Consider the following 18,575-nt stretch of genomic DNA (forward strand, 5'->3'; position numbering starts at 1 on the left):
TGAAGCGGCATCTAGAGATGGGTTACAGTTATTTTAATGCTCTGGTACGGCGTAAAACACAAAAGGGTTGCGTCAAGCTAAAACCACCAACACAAAATACGTCACTAAGAAGAAGAAGTCACAGTCCTTAACTACGGCAACATGTTCGAAAGGCTTACCTGCCATACGACCAAGCAAAGCCCGTCTAACGCTATTTCCAGGATGATCCAGCTCATCATCATAAATCAACGACACCACGGCAAACACCGACAGCAGAGTGGGATGCACAGACCCCACAACTCCTCGTGCATCTTCTTCCAAGCATACAAGCACGGTTGAGACAGCGACCATATATGGATCTAGGCTAGATCTCTCACGAATGATCGACACCAACTGCTTCTTGCCACTTCGAAACTTTCTTCTAAATGTACCACCTCGAGCTGGATTCCGGGCTATATTAGCTGCAGATTTACTAACTGATACACGCGGTTCGATCGTGTTGGGTGTGGTGGCGGAAGTTGGTGCAGGCTGCTGTGATGTTGATTGCTGTGGTGGCAATGAGGCTGGTAACAAGGTTTCAAGCGCTGTTATTGGTTGAATTGAGGCAGATTTCTCGGCTACATTTGATGAATCTGCTGGTGACGGTGTTGGAAGGATAGCAACAGGTACAGGTGTTGCGGCCTTGCTTGCGAGCTTTGATCCATTCCTTTTCAGTTTCAGAGGCCAGAAGGAGAGTGATAGCTTGGTCATGATCTTGCCTGATTAAAAAATCAATAATACGTTGGTTCTTGTATGCAGGTTCTATGTTGCGATTTGGTGATTGGCGAATGTATGCGACTTTGTCCGAGATCATGTTTCGAGAGTGACTAAATCTGACATCGTCACGTGCGAAACATATAGGTGGATGATATTCTTATATCGTAATGCCTTCAGAGTTGTATTAAATCTTGGGATCTTGAGCAGATCGACACGATTCTTGAATGTCTGATTTCAAGTCTGATTATATCCAGAGCTTGATGGATACGACGGGGTGGAGTGAGCTAGGCAGTTCCCACGCGTCAAGTAATATTATCGAATGTAACATGACCTTCTTTGACCGTGCTTGGTACTTGAAAATCCCGTAAAGCCTCTCCATATCATAATAATCCAAGCTTCATTTGACATCGGAGCTCATCGAATACCACATAGAAGCATAGAAAGAGAGAGCTCAACGATACAATGGCCGATAATGAGAGCGACGAGGAGATGGAGGACACTCTACCTTCCTACGACGACTGGGATTCACGATGGCAGCACATTGACTACTCGCTAGATCGTGTTGGTCCTTATTCTACTGCTGAATTCGTACCTGGAGATGATGTAGGCCTTGAATTTGAAGCATTCAATGGATTTATGCTGTTACCTGTCGTCATTGTCTTCTCACATCGACCGCGCTCAGCTCAAAGATGCCATGAGGAATTATGTCAAAGTTCTGGTTATAGGAGCGGGTGGATTGGGATGTGAATTACTCAAGGATCTCGCTTTGATGGGTTTTCGAAACATTCATGTCATCGATATGGTATGGAGCTTGTGAATTTTAGACAAACAGCGGTTATGATCCTTGAAGCTTACAGTTTATTATATTAGGACACGATCGATGTATCCAATCTCAATCGACAATTCTTGTTTCGGTACGGGTACTAAGTGCTCAACAGACGCGGTTGGTTTACAAGCGCAAGAGCTGACCTGTTCTTCTTCAATTACATTAGCATGAAGGACGTTGGCAGCCCTAAAGCCACAGTTGCTGCCAACTTTGTCATGAAACGAGTACCTGGTGTCCATATCACGCCGTGAGTACCCAGTATCTGCCCTGTTTTTGCTCTCGCAAACACTCATCACGCCCTCCCCATATCCAGATACTTTGGAAAGATCCAAGACAAGGACGAAGCCTATTACTCTCAATTCCAGATTGTAATATGTGGGCTCGACTCTGTAGACGCACGTCGCTGGATCAACTCGATGATTGTTGGAATGTACGACCCAGAAGATCCAGTCAGCTTCAAACCTATAGTAGATGGCGGCACGGAAGGTGTTCGAGGTCAGGCTCGTGTCATCTTGCCTGGAAAGACTGCGTGCTTTGAATGCTCGTTGGATTTACAGACCAAACCTGTTACCTTTCCGATATGTACTATTGCAAACACGCCACGTATGCCTGAACATTGCATTGAGTGGGCTTCGGTGTTGGAGTGGCCAAAGCACTTTCCAGGTATGCGGATGTGATCTTGCTGGTTTATCAACATGTATGCTTATGAGATTGGTGTTGGCACGACCTAAACCATGAGACGTCTGTAGTTGCAGATTTGTTTTGGTTCCGCTTCGAAACCTACTTTTACAACCTCACACCCTTGTCACATTCATATTAGAACAAAAAGTGGATGGTGATGATCCAGATCATATTCGATGGTTGTTGGAAAAGGCACAAACTCGAGCCAAAGAGTTCAACATTCAAGGTGTCACGTATTCCTTGACGCAGGGTGTAGTGAAAAACATCATACCCGCGATTGCTTCTACAAACGCTCTTGTTGCTGGTGAGTTAGTGTTACTTTGAAGATTTCGAAACAGCATCGTCATCTTGAGCTGAGTTTCACTGTAGTCTGTTCTTGTTGTGCTTTTTTTGTCGCAATTGTTTTCCTCGTGTTAACATACTTCTCTAAATCCGTAGCTGCTTGTGCAAACGAAGCCTTCAAACTCGTATCGAATTGTGCTTCTCATCTTGACAACTACATCATGTACAATGCTGATGCCGGTTTATACACAAACACGTTTGCATTAGAACGTAAGCCAGACTGTCCTGTATGTGGCTCAGAACTACGAAAGATGGATGTCAATCCAGAAAGCACCTTGTCGGAATTCTTTGAATCCTTGATTGAGATTGAGGACTTGTAAGTTGTGGGATTTGAAAATCGAAGGCATTCTTTCTTGGATTTTTCTTTACTTTTTGCCTATCTTTTCTTAGACGATTGAAAGCACCATCTGCAACTCTTGGAACCAAATCATTGTATATTCGTGGTCCGCCACCTCTTGAAGAAATGCTTCGACCCAACTTGGAGAAGAAGATGAAGGATTTGTTGCATGATGGGGATGAACTTGCTATTACTGATCCATCACTGGCAAGGACTTCTGTTAGGATGGTTATCAAGTTCAAGTGAAGTAGGCAGGTTTTGTTGAATAGAAAATGAGGTGTAAATATATAAACGAAAAAGAGATGTTTAATAAAGTGAAAATCCTCAAATACATATCACGATGAATAGGAAACAAAGAGAATATGTTTATTTTCCCGTGAATGTCTGAAAACATGACTTGAAATCAGATCGAATCAGTTTATCTTCTTCACATTAAGAAACAACAGGAAACCACCAAGGAGAACACAGGACTTGATTGATATTAACAACGCGATCAAGACTTAGGAGTGGTCTTTATCACCCTTTTCAAACAGGTCATGGTTTTCAGCTATATGAGACAAGGGCTGTTAGCAATTGGCAAAGAAAACCCCGATAGCCAAAGCAATCTGATACTCGTACCAGTATGATGAATCGGCGGGTAGATCAACTCGGCAAACACTTGCTACAAATTGCCAAAGCAATACCCGTTAGAGGAAAAATGCTCTGCAACGGTGAACAACAATGTAAATCTCTTACAAGAACAGTGACAATTAGAATCCATCCATAAAGTAATACTGTCCACCCAGGATCTACCGTGTTGCTCTTCTGGTATAATACGAGGCCGGCTTCGGTGACTAGTAAGTGAATGCGTCAGCCCAGCCCCTTCTCCCACCCACCCACCAAACAAACGTATATTGAACAAGAAGAACGAGGAAAGCACGAACTCTTACCTCCAATACCAGTAAAAGTAGCAATACGACCAACCCACCAATGTGCCTTGTCGTACCATGGAATCCCATGTCGACCTGGAGACCACATGCGGTCGATGAAGATGCCGAGAAAGAACTGAGCTGGTGTTAGGATGGTGATGAGCCCGCCTATTGGGCCGTGGAAGCCGGTGTTTCTATAAGGGAGGAAAGATAGATTTGAGATATACCGTGTCGTTTTTGCAAAATGAGAATGAATACTCACGCATAACTGAAATGTGGTAGGGTAGAAACCAGATTGTGTGCATAGTACGCCAGATACACACCCACCACTTGGGAGATGAAGATTGTGGTTCCCAACATGGCGTGGAACCTACAAAGCAGAATGTTTCAATACTAGATAATGAAGATATGATTTTTTTTTCGCAAGGCAAGTACCTAAACCACCATACTCCCAGCTCTTTTTTCATGTTCCTTGCAATAGAGTATCAGTCCAACTGCCACCATAAAAAGTAGCCAACCAACTACATACCTCGCGATAGTGACTCCTACTGGAGCAGCGACACACCATGCGAAAAAGAGCAAGATGCCGTGGTACTGGATGAGCGGTTGGTAGAGCGGGGATGGACCACCAAGTGTGACTGGTGCAGCGGCTGCAGCGGTGCCGTTGCCACCAGCGGGTGCTGCGACGGCGTCCATGAAGTTGGCCATGAATTCTTTTCGGCCTGTTGGGCTATGTAAAACCACAAGATGTCAGTATAATCACAAAGGAAATAAATGTCAAAAAAGGCAAAAAGCACAAAGCAGATATACGTATGAATCCCAAAAGTAGAATCCGCCTTGTTGCTAGTCGGCTTATCCGTCCCAAACGCATATATATAAGCCTGATTACCCGGCGCCAGCGCTACCTCATTAGCAACCACAGCCGCAATAGGTCGAGCCACAACAACCGTAAACGTAGCACCCGTAACAGTTTGATTCAGAATCTGCAAATTCTGCGTTGGATAGTTCATGGGCACCGTCAACCCCGAACTGAAGCGACGTGATACTGTCACGGTATTATCTGCATTTGCCCATGCAACCACACAGTCTGCATTGGACATTGTTGCACCGACACCAATGGACAGCCAGATGTTTGTTGGGCCTGAGAGGGTCACGGTTGCGTGGGTGGTGTTTACTTTGAAGATGGACATGGTCATTGGATCGGCTTTTATTACAACTGCTTGGGCATTTGTTACTATGGGATTTGGTGGGGTTAGTTGGTAATGGTTTTGAGAAGGCAATGTGGAACGGAGATGCAGATGTAGGGAAAGGCGCAGAATGGAGTGATATATCATCTTTGCAACATATTTTAGACATGATTTCGATACGTCTTTCCTTTGCCTTGTTCAACAGAATCATTCAAAACTTGATTTGTACCTCTAATCCAGCTAAATGAGATGGCCAGGAAAAATCCCAAGATGGCATAGTAGGAGCTCTTCATTCTAGAGCTCGGAAACATTCTGATTGCTCCTAAGAGTAAGTTTTAGTAGGTCAAAGCTTCTCGTCACTCAAAACTACAGTGGGTTTGGTTTTTGCGGCGTGATGGTTCTCATGTGTGCCAGGAAAGAGAGAGGATGAGTAACATCAAATTTGAGAACTTGCAGCGCTTTTTTTACGTGTTGATACTGTTACGTACGTGATAGAACCGTCCTTCGCGTGTAGGGCATACTCGATCTGAAACCTCTCGTTTTTCGGTTCGCCGTCGAAACGGACAACAACAAGATTCAGTTAGGGAGGTATATGTATTACGTGAGTAAGTGAATAATACCTCATCACAAAACAGAGCAGTAAGCGACCATTTACAATTTCTTTGCCGTCTCAACTGACAAGAGAGGAAAACCACACAGTATTTACAATAAACCTGATTTTTTTGAGTCGTGCTCTCTGACTCGTGTTTGAGTACTTACGCGTGACTCTTTGCATCCTCCCTTTCAAACAGGTCATTGTTTTCGGCTATTTGAGATAGGAGTGAGCGTGAGGACGTAGCAATGCAATGTACAACTTGTGAAGGTTTAATCAATATAGGTTGGTGCGTACCAGTATGATGAATAGGAGGGTATATCAATTCCGCAAACACCTGCTGTTGGGCGTAAACAAAAAAAATGTTCACCAACGACCTCAAACTACAAAATCATGTAAATTCTGCGCTTCCTTACATGTATCGTAATAATAACAACCCATCCATAAACCAAGATAATCCATCCAAAATCAATGGGGTTGCTCTTATTATACAAGTTGACACCCGCTTCTGTGACGGCAATCCCCACAAAGGAGATAATACGGCCGATCCACCAATGTGTCTTATCGTACCAGGGGATGCCCTGACGACCTGGAGACCACATACGGTCAATGAAGATACCGAGGAAAAACTGGGTGGGTGTTGCGAGGGTGATTATTAGGCCTAGTGGGCCGTGTACGCCAGTGTTGCTATAAAGTGATTGAGTGGTGAGAATACGACGGGTCTTTGTGATGGTTTGGTCCACACTCGGAGAGAACATAGTTTCAACGACGAATTATAAATCTGATTGAGGTTTCGAAAACACACTTACGCATAACTGAAATGAGGTAGCGTCGAAACCAAATTATGTGCATAGTAGGCCATATACGTTCCCACCATTTGAGAGAGAAAGACTGTCGTTCCAATAAGAGCATGGAACCTAAACAGAAAAGTCAGAAAGTGAGTTCAACAATCACACCATCTACAATTAACCACTCTTAGCGTACCTAAACCACCATACACCAAGCTCTTTCTTCATATTCCTTGCTATGGTAACTCCTACGGGAGCAGCAACGCACCAAGCAAAGAACAGTAGTATACCATGGTATTGGACTAAAGGCTGGTATAATGGTGATGGACCACCCAATGTAACGGATGCTGCAGCACTAGTTCCGTTACCACCAGCAGGGGCAGCTACTGCATCAAGAAAGTTGGCCATGAATTCCTTCCTGGCAGTTGGCCTTCGCAAAAATAAGTGTTAGAAGTCCGTCAATGATAGCATTCCAAACAACGCAACAAAAAAACTGAGATGGAATAAATAATAAATACGTACGTATGAATACCAAAGGCAGCATTCGCCATATTACTCGTCGGCTTATCACTCCCAAACGCATATATATACGCCTGGTTTCCATATGCAAGAGCAACCTCATTAGCGCCCATCGCAGCAATAGGACGTGCCACAACGACAGTAAATGTCGTTCCAGCCACAGTCTTGTTGACGAGCTGCAAGTTTTGTGTTGGATAGTTCATTGGCACTGCAAGGCCAGATGAGAAGCGTCTTGAGACGGTCACACTGTTGTCGCCGTTGGCCCATGCTACCACACAGTCTGCGTTGGACACTGGATTGAAATGGATAAGGATTTAAATTAGACTGTTGCTTGAAGAAGAAGTTCATCCGGAAGAGCTACAACAATGGCTTACTGGTTGCCCCAACGCCGATGCTCAACCAGATGTTGGTTGGGCCCGTTAGAGTTACGGTCGCATGAGTTGCGTTTACTTTGAATATGCTCATGCTCATTGGGTCGGCTTTTATGACGACTTGAGCCCTTGCAACTAGTTTAAAAAATGTTGTGTCATTGACTAGAAAAGTGTGATGAGAGGAATAATGGCATTCATTTCCGAGTGAGTTTTCAGCCTTGATAGCATCTTATAGCTCCTCGCATTCACAGCAAACGAACAGAAACTCTGAAAAATAAGTTGTACCTTTAAGTAAAGCGATCCCCAAGAAAAGTGCTATAATAACATAGTACGAGGACTTCATTTTCGTCTTTGAAATCATTCTTAATCAAAAATCAGCGACTTCCGACACTTCCGAGCACTATCTCATCAATAACATAGGTGGTTGAATTACTCTGCGGCCGTGATTGTTGAGATTTGTCGACTGAAGGCTTATCTGGCAGAATTGAGTAAGATTATGAAACTTTGAGATACAAGACGCGCCATGGACGTGTTTTGCAACTCTATGTACGTTGTAGCGTCTCTCTACGTATGTATCGATGCATCCGATTCAAAATTCTCCTCGCTGCTGACCGTCTGGGCCGCGACGCGACAACCAAGGCGTAGATAGTATCATTTTTACGGCGAAACAAAGACGCAAGGTCGTTCAAGGTTCAAGAGACAGAGAGGTATATATATATTCCGTGTGATTTAAATGATATCACATATATAAGAAGTAAGTAATAGAACATTGGTCCCAAAGTCAACATCTCCACAAAACCAACATGCCAACCATCATCATTCATTCTCGACTTTTCGCTTTGCAGCCACTGCGACATTCTGCTCCTCTTCCTCCCCTTCCATAATCTTATCCCCAATCTTTCCCTTAAGGTGATGGACAACAGGGTATCTAAACTGAATAGCAATAATCAAGACTAGCAGGATGGCCAACCATACGCCGTATATAGCATATAGAGCAACTGACAGTGACTGCTTTTGCGCGTATAGCGACAGACCAAACCAGATATTGACAACTGCAGCTAGAGTCAGTAAGCGTCCGAGAAACCAATGGAGCTTGTCAGTGAGAGGGACTGATTTTCGTTGTGGGTTGAAAAGAGCGTTGATGACTATTCCCAAGGCAAATTGTACCACGACGCCGACTATGATCGCGAGTCCGAGGACGACGTGTATGCCATTATCACTGAGAAGTTCGTTGTGAGATATTTTGTCAAGGAGTCTTGCAGCTCGTTTTACTGCGATTAAACTTACGAAAACGAGAAATGGGGAGTTGAGGTGACAGAATGCGCATAGTATGCTATTGGAAGACCAACGACAGTTCCCACCATGATGATCAAAGCCAGTGAGGCATGTAAACGGAACCACCTTAAAAGTCGAGACATGTTTCGTTACACAGTCAATATACTTGTTGACCCAAGAAAGCTTTTTTTTGTCCATACCATATGCCCAACTGTGCCTTGAAATTCCTAGCAATAAGAATAGCAAGAGGCGTAATCACCACCCAAACTGCAGCCATGATACCACCATGGGCTTGAATCAGCAATGTATAGTTAACAGTCGATCCAGCAACTGTTATGGCTGTGGAGTTGCCAGTTGATGAAGCAGATGGGAACAGATCAGCATTAAAAGAGTTTTGATCGTTGGGGCTGTTTTTGATCGAAAGGAACGGTCAGTAGGTTGTTGACAGTGACATGAACGACTTGGCTTACTTGTGTTGATTGAATGTAGCGCTTGCAGTGGCAACATTAGGTGAACCACCAACAGCATATATGTACGAGTTTGAACCACTAGAGAGTGCCATTTCGTGGGTTTGTAAAGCAGCCTAGAAAACACATGTTCGACAATGTCAAAATCCAGTTTCAGAAAGAGATGAATGACAGACTTACCATCGGTCGCTGCACCACGATCCTGAACGTAGGGCCAGTAACAGATTCAGATTGCACTACGAGGTTTTGTGTCGTAAAGTACGTGGGTATGATTTCTCCTTGTGAGTATCTTCGACCAGCGACACAAGTGGTTGAAGTGCACCAAACAATAATCATGTCAGCTTGGCTCATACTGCATGAATCGAAGGCGACAGAGTTGAGTCAGCTTTTTGAGTGAGATCGTGCATCGCAAGGAGCTGTCCAAAAAGATATCCGAATTGCAATCGCTGTTGAGCAAAGAGTCAAAGTACCTGGAGCCTACACCAAAACCAATCCATTGACTAGTTTGACCTAAATAAATGAGCTTGAATAGTCAGTGAACCTGTTCACCTCACCACAGCAGCAAACCCACAAAATGAAATGTTGCGTGAAAATCACGTTACCCGTGAATGTGAATTGAGCTTGCGAGCCGTTTACAGCAGATTCAAGTGTAAATGATGATCCGGTTATGGTCACAGCTATTTCAGTAGAGAAGTGTCTTGTAAGTAGTATCGCTGCAAATCCACAGAGAGTTTCCCCACAGATTTGATGGACTTACATCGAACAAAGGAGACGCCTAGCACTAGAACGAAGCTCAGCAGGTTGAACGTTTGCATGGCTTCGTTAATGCAAATGTCGCAGAATAGATGCCAAAGACAATCAAAGAGTCCCTTTGAGGGAAAAGAAGGTTCGCAATGATGAAACGTCCAAGCCAGAGGTGAACTACCCCATATGCAACAAGATCCATATAGAAGACGTCGAGATGGCCGAGCGGATGTCAATTTTATAATTATTTTCAGTCCAATGGTCGCGTTTAACACGATAGCAATCGGCAAGCTCGAAACTTGATCTGTGGTTTACGCAAACACGCAGTAGTTTCGTTTGACACATAATCTGAAGCTGATCTCAGTCCCCAGAACTGACATAGAGACTCAGTGATGCACCAATTCATTGGCTCACTTTTCTCATTCCATCCAGTTCTCCGCTGGATTACACATTACACACGGAGCGGGTTTCAAATTTCCCTACATTCAAGAAAAGCTGAGTAATACTGAACGAGAGACCTGTCTACGTGCATTCCAAGTGTCAAAAGCAACTAATTTAGATACCACCTATCGGTTCAATAACCGAACAATTCCAAGAAACCCCAACCAAAACACAAACTCTCACACACACAAAATGTCGATTACAGTCATTGCTGGAGCGTCTCGAGTATGTCCTCGTGTCTTGAATCTGACGTTGAATTATGTACATATTGAGGGAACATCAACTTAACAATAGGGAATTGGTCTCGGACTCGCGAAATACACTCTCTCACAGAACGACACATCTCAAGTCGTAGCTGGTGTTCGAACACCGGCTAAAGCTACAGACCTAGCTGCTCTGGCCAAGACATATCCTGGGCGTCTCCACATCTTTGCTCTGGATGTCGACAGTGACGACTCCATCAAGGAATTTGTAGCATCTGTAACAGCAGCCTTCCCCGACGGCATTGATAATCTGTTCAACAATGCTGGTGTGTTTCCTGGATTCGAGGATATTGCTGATATGTACGTTTCAACCTATGACGTTTGACAGTCGTGCTTGCAGCCTATATTCACGCATTTTCCTTTGTAGACCAAGAAAAGCATTCTTGGATACCTTCAACACAAATACCTTGTCTGCATATTACTTGACGGTAGCACTCTTGCCTCTCCTGGAAAAGAGCAAAGATGCCAAAGTGGTTAATGTATCCTCTGCAATGGGAAGCATCGGGGCTCTCCCGATGACAATCGCGTACAGTGCCGCTCCAGCATACCGTGTGTCTAAGACTGCTATGAATATGCTGTCTGCGGTACTCGCGGCCGTCTCGCCAAAGGTTACGATTATTGCCATCCATGTAAGTGATCTTGGAAATGGTTGTGTATGTTTGCAATTGTCACAAAGCTCTATAAGCTCACACCAATCTCTCTCGCGTTTCTCGTAGCCTGGTCTTGTAGACACTGATATGAACTCCCGCTTGGACTTGACAAAGAATCCCATCGCCATTAGCGTAGAGACCTCCGCTACTTCTATGCTCAAGGTGCTTGACGGTTTGAAGAAGGAGGATAGTGGCAAATTCTATAGTTACGATGGAACTATATTGCCTTTGTAAACGATATAGGTCCATGACTCCAGGATGATAAATAAACATTGCATACTTAGCAAAATTCATCTGGTTTGGTCTGCTGGCTCTAGCTTGCATGAATTGGTTGAATAGTCGATCTTTGCCGTGACTTTCATTGGAAATCGTGAAGCGTAAGCAATGAGCGACGCGAAAAGACGCAATCTTCGATATGGAACGTGTTCTTACGTGAAAAGCAGAGAGGAGTTTTATAATTGTTGACGGTATATTTGTAGACATCTTCCGGCGTCAAGCACCAGCGAACTAAAAACTTGATCAGTTTACACAATTACGCAGTCCTTGTTTTAACACCGTCTTGCACGTCATTTTCAAGCTCCAGATCTCATACGAGGAACCGGATGCACCGATTTATTAATCTACTTCCTTGACATTCTGTCCACTTCTACTCTGCATGACGAATGTCATTGATTTCAAACCAAAGTCAACCGACGACACAAGAGCTGAGAAATTGCCAGACACAGTATAAAAAGGGCGTCGTTTGCACTTCATTCCAACATCAGAGAATACAATCCTAAATAAATTTTAGACAAGACCTAGCCAACAAGCTTTAGCTTCACATTCAGCAGTAAACCACAATTCCAACAAACTCGAAAACAATGTCCGTCACAGTCATTGCTGGTGCCAGTCGAGTAAGTAACGCTCTCAATATTTGATCTCGTATTCCTGTTCTGCCTACAAGCTTACGCACGATTCCTCCCATTGCTTTTCTCAGGGAATCGGATTAGGCCTTGTTAAACACACTCTCTTACAAAACGACAAGGCTCAAGTCGTTGCCGGTGTCCGTACACCCTCAAAAGCGACCGACCTGGCCGATTTAGCAAAAGCATACCCCGGCCGTCTCCACATCTTTGTCCTAGACGTCGACAGCGACGACTCTATCAAGACATTCGCATCCCAAGTAGCAGCAGCATTCCCAGACGGTATCGATAATCTCATCAACAATGCCGGTATTGCTATTGGGTTTGAGCCGCTTGCTGAAGTGTAAGTTTGGTTCCACATTTACTTGGGAAGCTTTGGCAACTTTAGGATACTCATACTTTTTTTTGTTTCGCAGACCAAGGAAGGCATTCCTGGATAGTTTCAGCACCAATGCACTATCCGCATACTACTTGACTGTAGCATTCTTGCCTCTCTTGGAAAAGAGTAAAGATGCTAAAGTCTTGAACATTTCTACTGGGCTGGGTAGTATCGCTTCTGTCGCTGCTACAATCCAGTATAGTCCTATGCCTGCATACCGGGCTTCAAAAGCTGCTCTGAATATGTTGTCGGCGACGCTGGCTGCTGTTTCGCCCAACGTGACTATTATTGCCATTCATGTAAGTCTTCTTAAACCCCCTTTTTAGGTTATTATGTTATACTCACAATTTCTTTTTCCTGTTCAGCCTGGTCTGGTAGACACTGATATGAACTCTCGCTTGGACTTGACCCAGCATCCAATTGCCATTACCGTAGATACCTCAGCTACTTCTTTGCTCAAGGTACAGGATGGTTTGAAGAGGGAGGACAGTGGCAAGTACTATAGCTACGATGGCAGTATATTGCCTTGGTAAAAGATATAGGGTCTATGACTATCTGAACATAAAATAAACATTGTCAATCTAGCATCATCTTTCCAACATGATTTGTTAGCCCTGCCCTTTTATAATGGCTGAGAGGTGAGCTGTGCTTCGACCTTTCAATAAGATGCAGAACATTTACTAGGAGCACCAGCAGAAGCATCGAAAACTTACAGTACTTATAGTACGAAAATACGCAACGCTTGATATGGAACGTGCTCCAACGTGACACGCAAGATTTCTAAAATTTCTAGGATTGCTTGCATTCCATTGATGGCATATTGTCGCGTCAACCAAAGGCAAACTGACACTTGGTCTGTACTTTTACGCAATCATAAATTTACTTCCTTCACACTATTTGGCACATCAATCTCAAGATCTGGAACTGATATTAGGACTCGTATGCACGTAATTATCATTTCCTTCGTGGACCTTCCTTGCATGTCTACATTGGAATTACGCATGTCACGGATTACAAAACCAACCTTTCAAAACCACAAGGCACCTGCTGAGAAATACCATTCAGACGTATAAAAGGTCGGTTGTTTGCACTGCGTTCCAACACCCAAATAAACTAAACTGGGATACTAGCTAGCCAGTCCTTTGCTTGCCTTCACACTTCCTCCAGTCAATCCCAACAAGCGCAACAAACACTTACAAAAATGTCAGTCACGGTTATCGCTGGTGCCTCCCGAGTAAGTCAGTCCCTTGAACATTCAATTCGAAACTGAATTGATCTTTATGTAGTCTAACTAAACTATTACGACGTTTGTTCTCACAGGGAATTGGATTCGGCCTCGTGAAATACACTCTCCTCCAAAGCGACAAGGCGCAAGTCGTCGCAGGCGTCCGCACACCATCAAAAGCCACAGACCTAGATGATTTAGCCAAGACATACCCAGGTCGTCTCCACATCTTTGCTCTCGACGTTGACAGTGACGTCTCCATCAAGGCATTCGCAGCACAAGTAACCACAGCTTATCCAAACGGTATTGATAATCTGATCAACAATGCGGGCATTGCTATTGGTGGTGGTCCACTTGCTGATGTGTATGTTTGCTTGGTTTCCATGTATGGGGACATACAAGCAGGGACTGATTGTATTTTTTGTGCTAGACCGCGAAAAGCATTCCTGGATAGCTTCAGCACCAATTCCCTATCCGCATACTACTTAACGTTAGCATTCTTGCCGCTACTGGAAAAAAGTAAAGATCCCAAGGTCTTGAACATCTCTACTGGGATGGGTAGTATCGCTGCTGTTGCGTCCACAATCCAGTACAGTGCTGCTCCAGCATACCGTGCTTCAAAGGCTGCTATGAATATGTTGTCGGCTACGTTGGCTGCTGTTACGCCGAATGTGATTATTATTGCCATTCATGTGAGTTGTCACAGGGTTGTTTTATTGGCGGCTGCCATGCTGTGCTCACAGTTCCTTTATTTGTTTTAGCCTGGTTTGGTCATGACTGATATGAACCCTGGTCTGGACGAGACAAAGAATCCCATTGCCATCACTGTTGAGTATTCCGCTACTTCTCTGCTCAAGGTACAGGATGGTTTGAAGAAGGAGGATAGTGGCAAGTTCTTTAGTTATGATGGAAGCATACTCCCTTGGTAGAGACGAATGTTTGCCTACTAGCATCATTATATGTAGCGTTTTGAATTGGTTTGTCCACATGACGGATTCAATAATAAACTTTGCCTACAAGTATCATCATATGACGCTTTTATATATCAGTTGAAACATTGCGCTGAACATTCAAAATGCGTATACGAGCTTAAGTGAGCACAATTTTATTTCGATTTTTTAGGAGGAATTTAGCAAGTCACAAAAATTCACAAGAAGAGTACACAAAAAGCCATTTAATCCAAGTTAACGTAGATGGATTTGACTTGTTGGTATTCCAAAAGACCGTATTTGCCCTTCTCTCGTCCAATACCGGATTGCTTGTATCCTCCGAATGGCATAGAGTCGGCGTAGATGTGGTAAGCGTTGATGACTATGGGAGGAATCATTGTCAGTATCACGGTTGATTATTTTTTCTTCTCCTGCCATCATAATATAAACAAGAGCTATACTTACAAACACTGCCGGCTTGTAAAGCGTTAGCAACACGCATAGCGGTTGAGATTGAAGTGGTGTGGAGACCAGCAGCGAGACCGTATTCGGTGTTGTTGGCACGTTCAATGACATCGGCTTCGTCAGTGAATTTGAGGGCAACGACGACGGGACCAAAGATTTCTTCCTTGGCGATGACCATGTCGTCGGTAACGTTGGCAAAGACGGTAGGTTGGACAAAGAATCCCTATATTGAGGTTATATTCGTCAGTGTTGTCATCATATGATCTCCTTTTCTGATAAATAAGCACATACCTTGTCACCTTGACGTCCACCACCGGTAACTACCTTGGCACCAGCCTTCTTTCCGGCTTCAATGTATCCCAAGACACGGTTGAATTGAACTTGGTCAACGATGGCACCGATACGGGTAGATTCGTTCCATGGATCACCGACGGCCCAAGCTTGAGAAGCTTTGCCCAACTTCTCAACGAATTCGTCTAAAACACGAGTATTAGAAAAGTTTTGTACGCAACAAGAATTTTGGATCAAATCAAAGTATACCGTAGATGTCAGCGTGTACGAATAGACGAGAACCAGCAGAGCAGGCTTGTCCTTGGTTGGCGTAGATACCGATACAGGCCCAGAAGACAGCCTTGTCAATGTTGGCGTCTTTGAAGACGATGTGGGCGGATTTGCTATATCAAGGACGAAGGTGAGTTTTTGTTGCTTCGATAAAACGCGTGAACGTGAGCTGTAATCTTACCCTCCCAATTCGAGGGAAACTTTCTTCAAGTTGGATGCGGCAGCCATGGCCATGATTTTTCGTCCAGTGGCAGTTGAACCTGTGAAGGCAATCTTGGAAATGTCCATGTGGGAAGCCATTGCGGAACCAGCGGTAGCACCGTAACCGTTGATCAAGTTGACGACACCTGGTGGGAAACCGGCCTATTTATAGAATTGGGTATGAGCGCCTGTATCGAGAGAAGGCGTTCAAGAGTTCAGATCGAGTTTCTACGTACTTCGTTGACGAGCTTTCCGACGTAGAGACCAGCCATGGGGGTCTTTTCAGACAACTTCATGACGATACAGTTACCACAGGCCAAAGCTGGGCCGAACTTCCAGGATTGCATGGCAATTGGGACGTTCCAGGGGATGATTTGTCCAACAACACCGAATGGTTCGTGTCTGGTGTAGGTTTGGAGGGAAGGATCTAAGACACAAAAAAAACCATAACATAAGTAATCAAGCGCATCGATCAACGAAAGTGAATCTATTTATGGGCTTACCAACATCAACGACCTTTCCGTGTAACTTGTCTGACCAACCGGCATAGTATCGCAACAACTTGGCGGATCCAACGACTTCACCCTTGGCAGAGTTGATGTCCTTTCCGTTTTCAAGTACAACGAGGGCACTCAACAAATCACAGTCACGGTCGTATAGGTCAGCCAATTTGGAGAGTAATCGTCCTCGTTCTGCTGGTGGGACTTTGCTCCATCCAACGAAAGCAGCCTTGGCAGCCTTGACGGCAAGGTTGACATCAGCGGCATCACCTATCGATTCATCGGGTTAGATTATTACATGTCGGTTCTTCCACATCTCAAAACCCTTTTGTGTTTCGTTGTGTACAACGGAAGCCGGTTTTGCCCAAATAAAAGTTGGATTACAAATCGAGCTAGAAGCGATAGTTGACCACTTTAACGGTTCAAAATGACATTCACACTAATTCCGACAAGTTTGAAGGGTCAAATGCATTGTTCCTTTCCGTTCTTGGCCTCAAAGCTTGTGTGTGACAACAATGGTGGATCGATTTATGGCCTGAAGACCAGCCAATCGACTATCGTAACAGGCCACAACGATGGTCGCAACCAATGCCAACTACGCTCGCCTCACTTCCATCCATCCAACTTAAAAACTCGGGTTGCAAGCAACAACACCATTAATTTGATGACAAACAAAATTACCTTCGTAGAACTCGGCAAGGAGCTAAAAAGGTAGGAAACATCAGTACTCTGGTGTGAGATAAGCTAGATAGACACTTTTTATATATGCTCACTTGACCGTCAGAAGGGTTTGAAAGAGCTAGCTTCTTTCCAGAAACACTTTGTACGAATTCGCCGTTTATGAATAAACCGGTTGGTACAGTTACGGAGCCCTTGGCATAGGTCACAGTGGTCTCAGCTGCGGCAGTCATGGTTGCTTTTGTAGTTGAGTTTTGGATTTTTTCAGTGTAGTACTTTGTTCGTGACTAGTGGGCAAAAAACGAAGGAGAAAACACCGCTAAAACGGAAGCATACATTAACCGCGTTGGGGTCGATTTGCTCTTTGCTAGTTCACTGTCATCGTTACTAAGCCCAAGATCTCAGAGATCTAATGCCACGCAGGGGCATATCGCAAATCGCGCTTTGTGCTTTTCTTGGACCAAAGTTCATGTTGATTGTTGTCCTGCAAACAATGATGCTTAGTCTGTAAGGAGAAACGAGGATATAATATATCTGATGAGACTAGCAGCATGTGGATGTATACACTCAGTCAGACGGACGATGTACATGACTGTAACAATCGTCGCAAAGGAATACAATTTGAGCAATTGTTTAAGGAGAAGCACTCTCATTGGAATGAGTCGTGTCAAGTAAATCGTCAACATATTTCTTAAATTTAGGACCCTGCCGATCCCCAATCCCACGAAACAAGTCAAACTGTCCCATCCGATCACTAAGATGAAAATTGACGCTACAAGTTTCAAAATTGCAATTGGCAGCAGTGATGTTTTGATGATGAACGAGAGCTGGTCCTTGCCAGCATTGATGGAGGGTTATAGACAGTAGTAGTATGACACTAGGAGGGTGTATTTCTCTCTTTCATTTACTTGTTCGGGCGCTCCTGGAGCTTGAAATCTGAATTGCGTGTTTTTGTGATGTTGACGGCAAGACCATAAAACCAAGGTGTGCAGCAGCTAGAGTTGCAGATTATGATGGATGGATGACTTTATTTGTCTGTGAAAGTGCTCATCTAGCGGAAATGTATGAAAGAAAGTGTTAAATCTATGTTTCAAGATTGCAATTGTCCGCTGGTGATGTTTTAGAATTGAAAGAGGTCTTGTCGAAGCCAATTCAGAGGCATGTCGATAGTGTCGTCCATCATACAAGTGTTGAGTATGCATATCTGGTGTCCTTCGCTTCGTACTATTTCTTCTTCTTACCTAGTAATCACATGATTTTTGGATGAGTGAATTAATGTGGTTCGAAGAGAACCGGTTCTTAGGCTTTCCAAACGTTGACATAAAGTTGTCCAACGTCTCTCTGACGGCGGATTCCTCAGAAGTCTTCATTTTCATTCTCCGTTGTGGTTGGAAAAATGCGAATCAAGTAAAAGTTTAGACCATTTATAGATTTATAGATCACTTCACATTAATACCATGGCTTACAAGGAAATAGCTCAGCGACGCGTCTTTTACGTTTGTAAATCTATGCCCAACTGACAAGACAGATTCAATGCTCATTTGGCCTCTGTGACCTCTAACATTGAAACTACTAGTATGATTTATGAGTTCTATTCTAATACAAGAAC

The 18,575-nt window shown here is 44.0% G+C and overlaps 4 protein-coding genes across 4 annotated transcripts; 1 reads left to right on the forward strand and 3 right to left on the reverse strand.

Annotated features, from left to right (window-relative positions):
• Positions 1–1,197: 1,197 nt before the first annotated feature.
• On the forward strand, positions 1,198–3,167 carry SmJEL517_g01813 (uncharacterized protein; the record flags this gene model as incomplete). The annotated part of the gene is made up of 8 exons (XM_031167741.1): positions 1,198–1,338; positions 1,418–1,537; positions 1,606–1,649; positions 1,728–1,808; positions 1,875–2,224; positions 2,382–2,546; positions 2,681–2,900; positions 2,975–3,167. 8 exons carry the CDS (start codon positions 1,198–1,200, stop codon positions 3,165–3,167), a joined length of 1,314 nt encoding a protein of 437 aa, XP_031026360.1.
• A 254-nt stretch (positions 3,168–3,421) lies between these two features.
• Positions 3,422–7,629, reverse strand: SmJEL517_g01814 (uncharacterized protein; the record flags this gene model as incomplete). The annotated part of the gene is made up of 15 exons (XM_031167742.1): positions 3,422–3,468; positions 3,540–3,582; positions 3,657–3,754; positions 3,851–4,023; positions 4,092–4,199; positions 4,359–4,559; positions 4,640–5,063; positions 5,246–5,338; positions 5,906–5,948; positions 6,025–6,295; positions 6,418–6,525; positions 6,593–6,826; positions 6,919–7,207; positions 7,290–7,421; positions 7,572–7,629. The coding sequence occupies 15 exons, from the start codon at positions 7,627–7,629 to the stop codon at positions 3,422–3,424; spliced, it is 2,322 nt and encodes a 773-aa protein (XP_031026359.1).
• Positions 7,630–8,102: 473 nt separating this feature from the next.
• On the reverse strand, positions 8,103–9,843 carry SmJEL517_g01815 (uncharacterized protein; the record flags this gene model as incomplete). The annotated part of the gene is made up of 8 exons (XM_031167743.1): positions 8,103–8,505; positions 8,574–8,687; positions 8,762–8,968; positions 9,032–9,144; positions 9,209–9,380; positions 9,499–9,538; positions 9,631–9,705; positions 9,786–9,843. The coding sequence occupies 8 exons, from the start codon at positions 9,841–9,843 to the stop codon at positions 8,103–8,105; spliced, it is 1,182 nt and encodes a 393-aa protein (XP_031026358.1).
• A 4,963-nt stretch (positions 9,844–14,806) lies between these two features.
• Positions 14,807–17,199, reverse strand: SmJEL517_g01816 (uncharacterized protein; the record flags this gene model as incomplete). The annotated part of the gene is made up of 9 exons (XM_031167744.1): positions 14,807–14,943; positions 15,027–15,249; positions 15,318–15,502; positions 15,567–15,700; positions 15,769–15,950; positions 16,025–16,215; positions 16,292–16,558; positions 16,970–16,991; positions 17,062–17,199. 9 exons carry the CDS (start codon positions 17,197–17,199, stop codon positions 14,807–14,809), a joined length of 1,479 nt encoding a protein of 492 aa, XP_031026357.1.
• Positions 17,200–18,575: the final 1,376 nt, after the last annotated feature.

Source organism: Synchytrium microbalum (assembly GCF_006535985.1).
Source record: "Synchytrium microbalum strain JEL517 chromosome Unknown SmJEL517_scf0006, whole genome shotgun sequence".
Lineage (NCBI taxonomy): Eukaryota > Fungi > Chytridiomycota > Chytridiomycetes > Synchytriales > Synchytriaceae > Synchytrium > Synchytrium microbalum.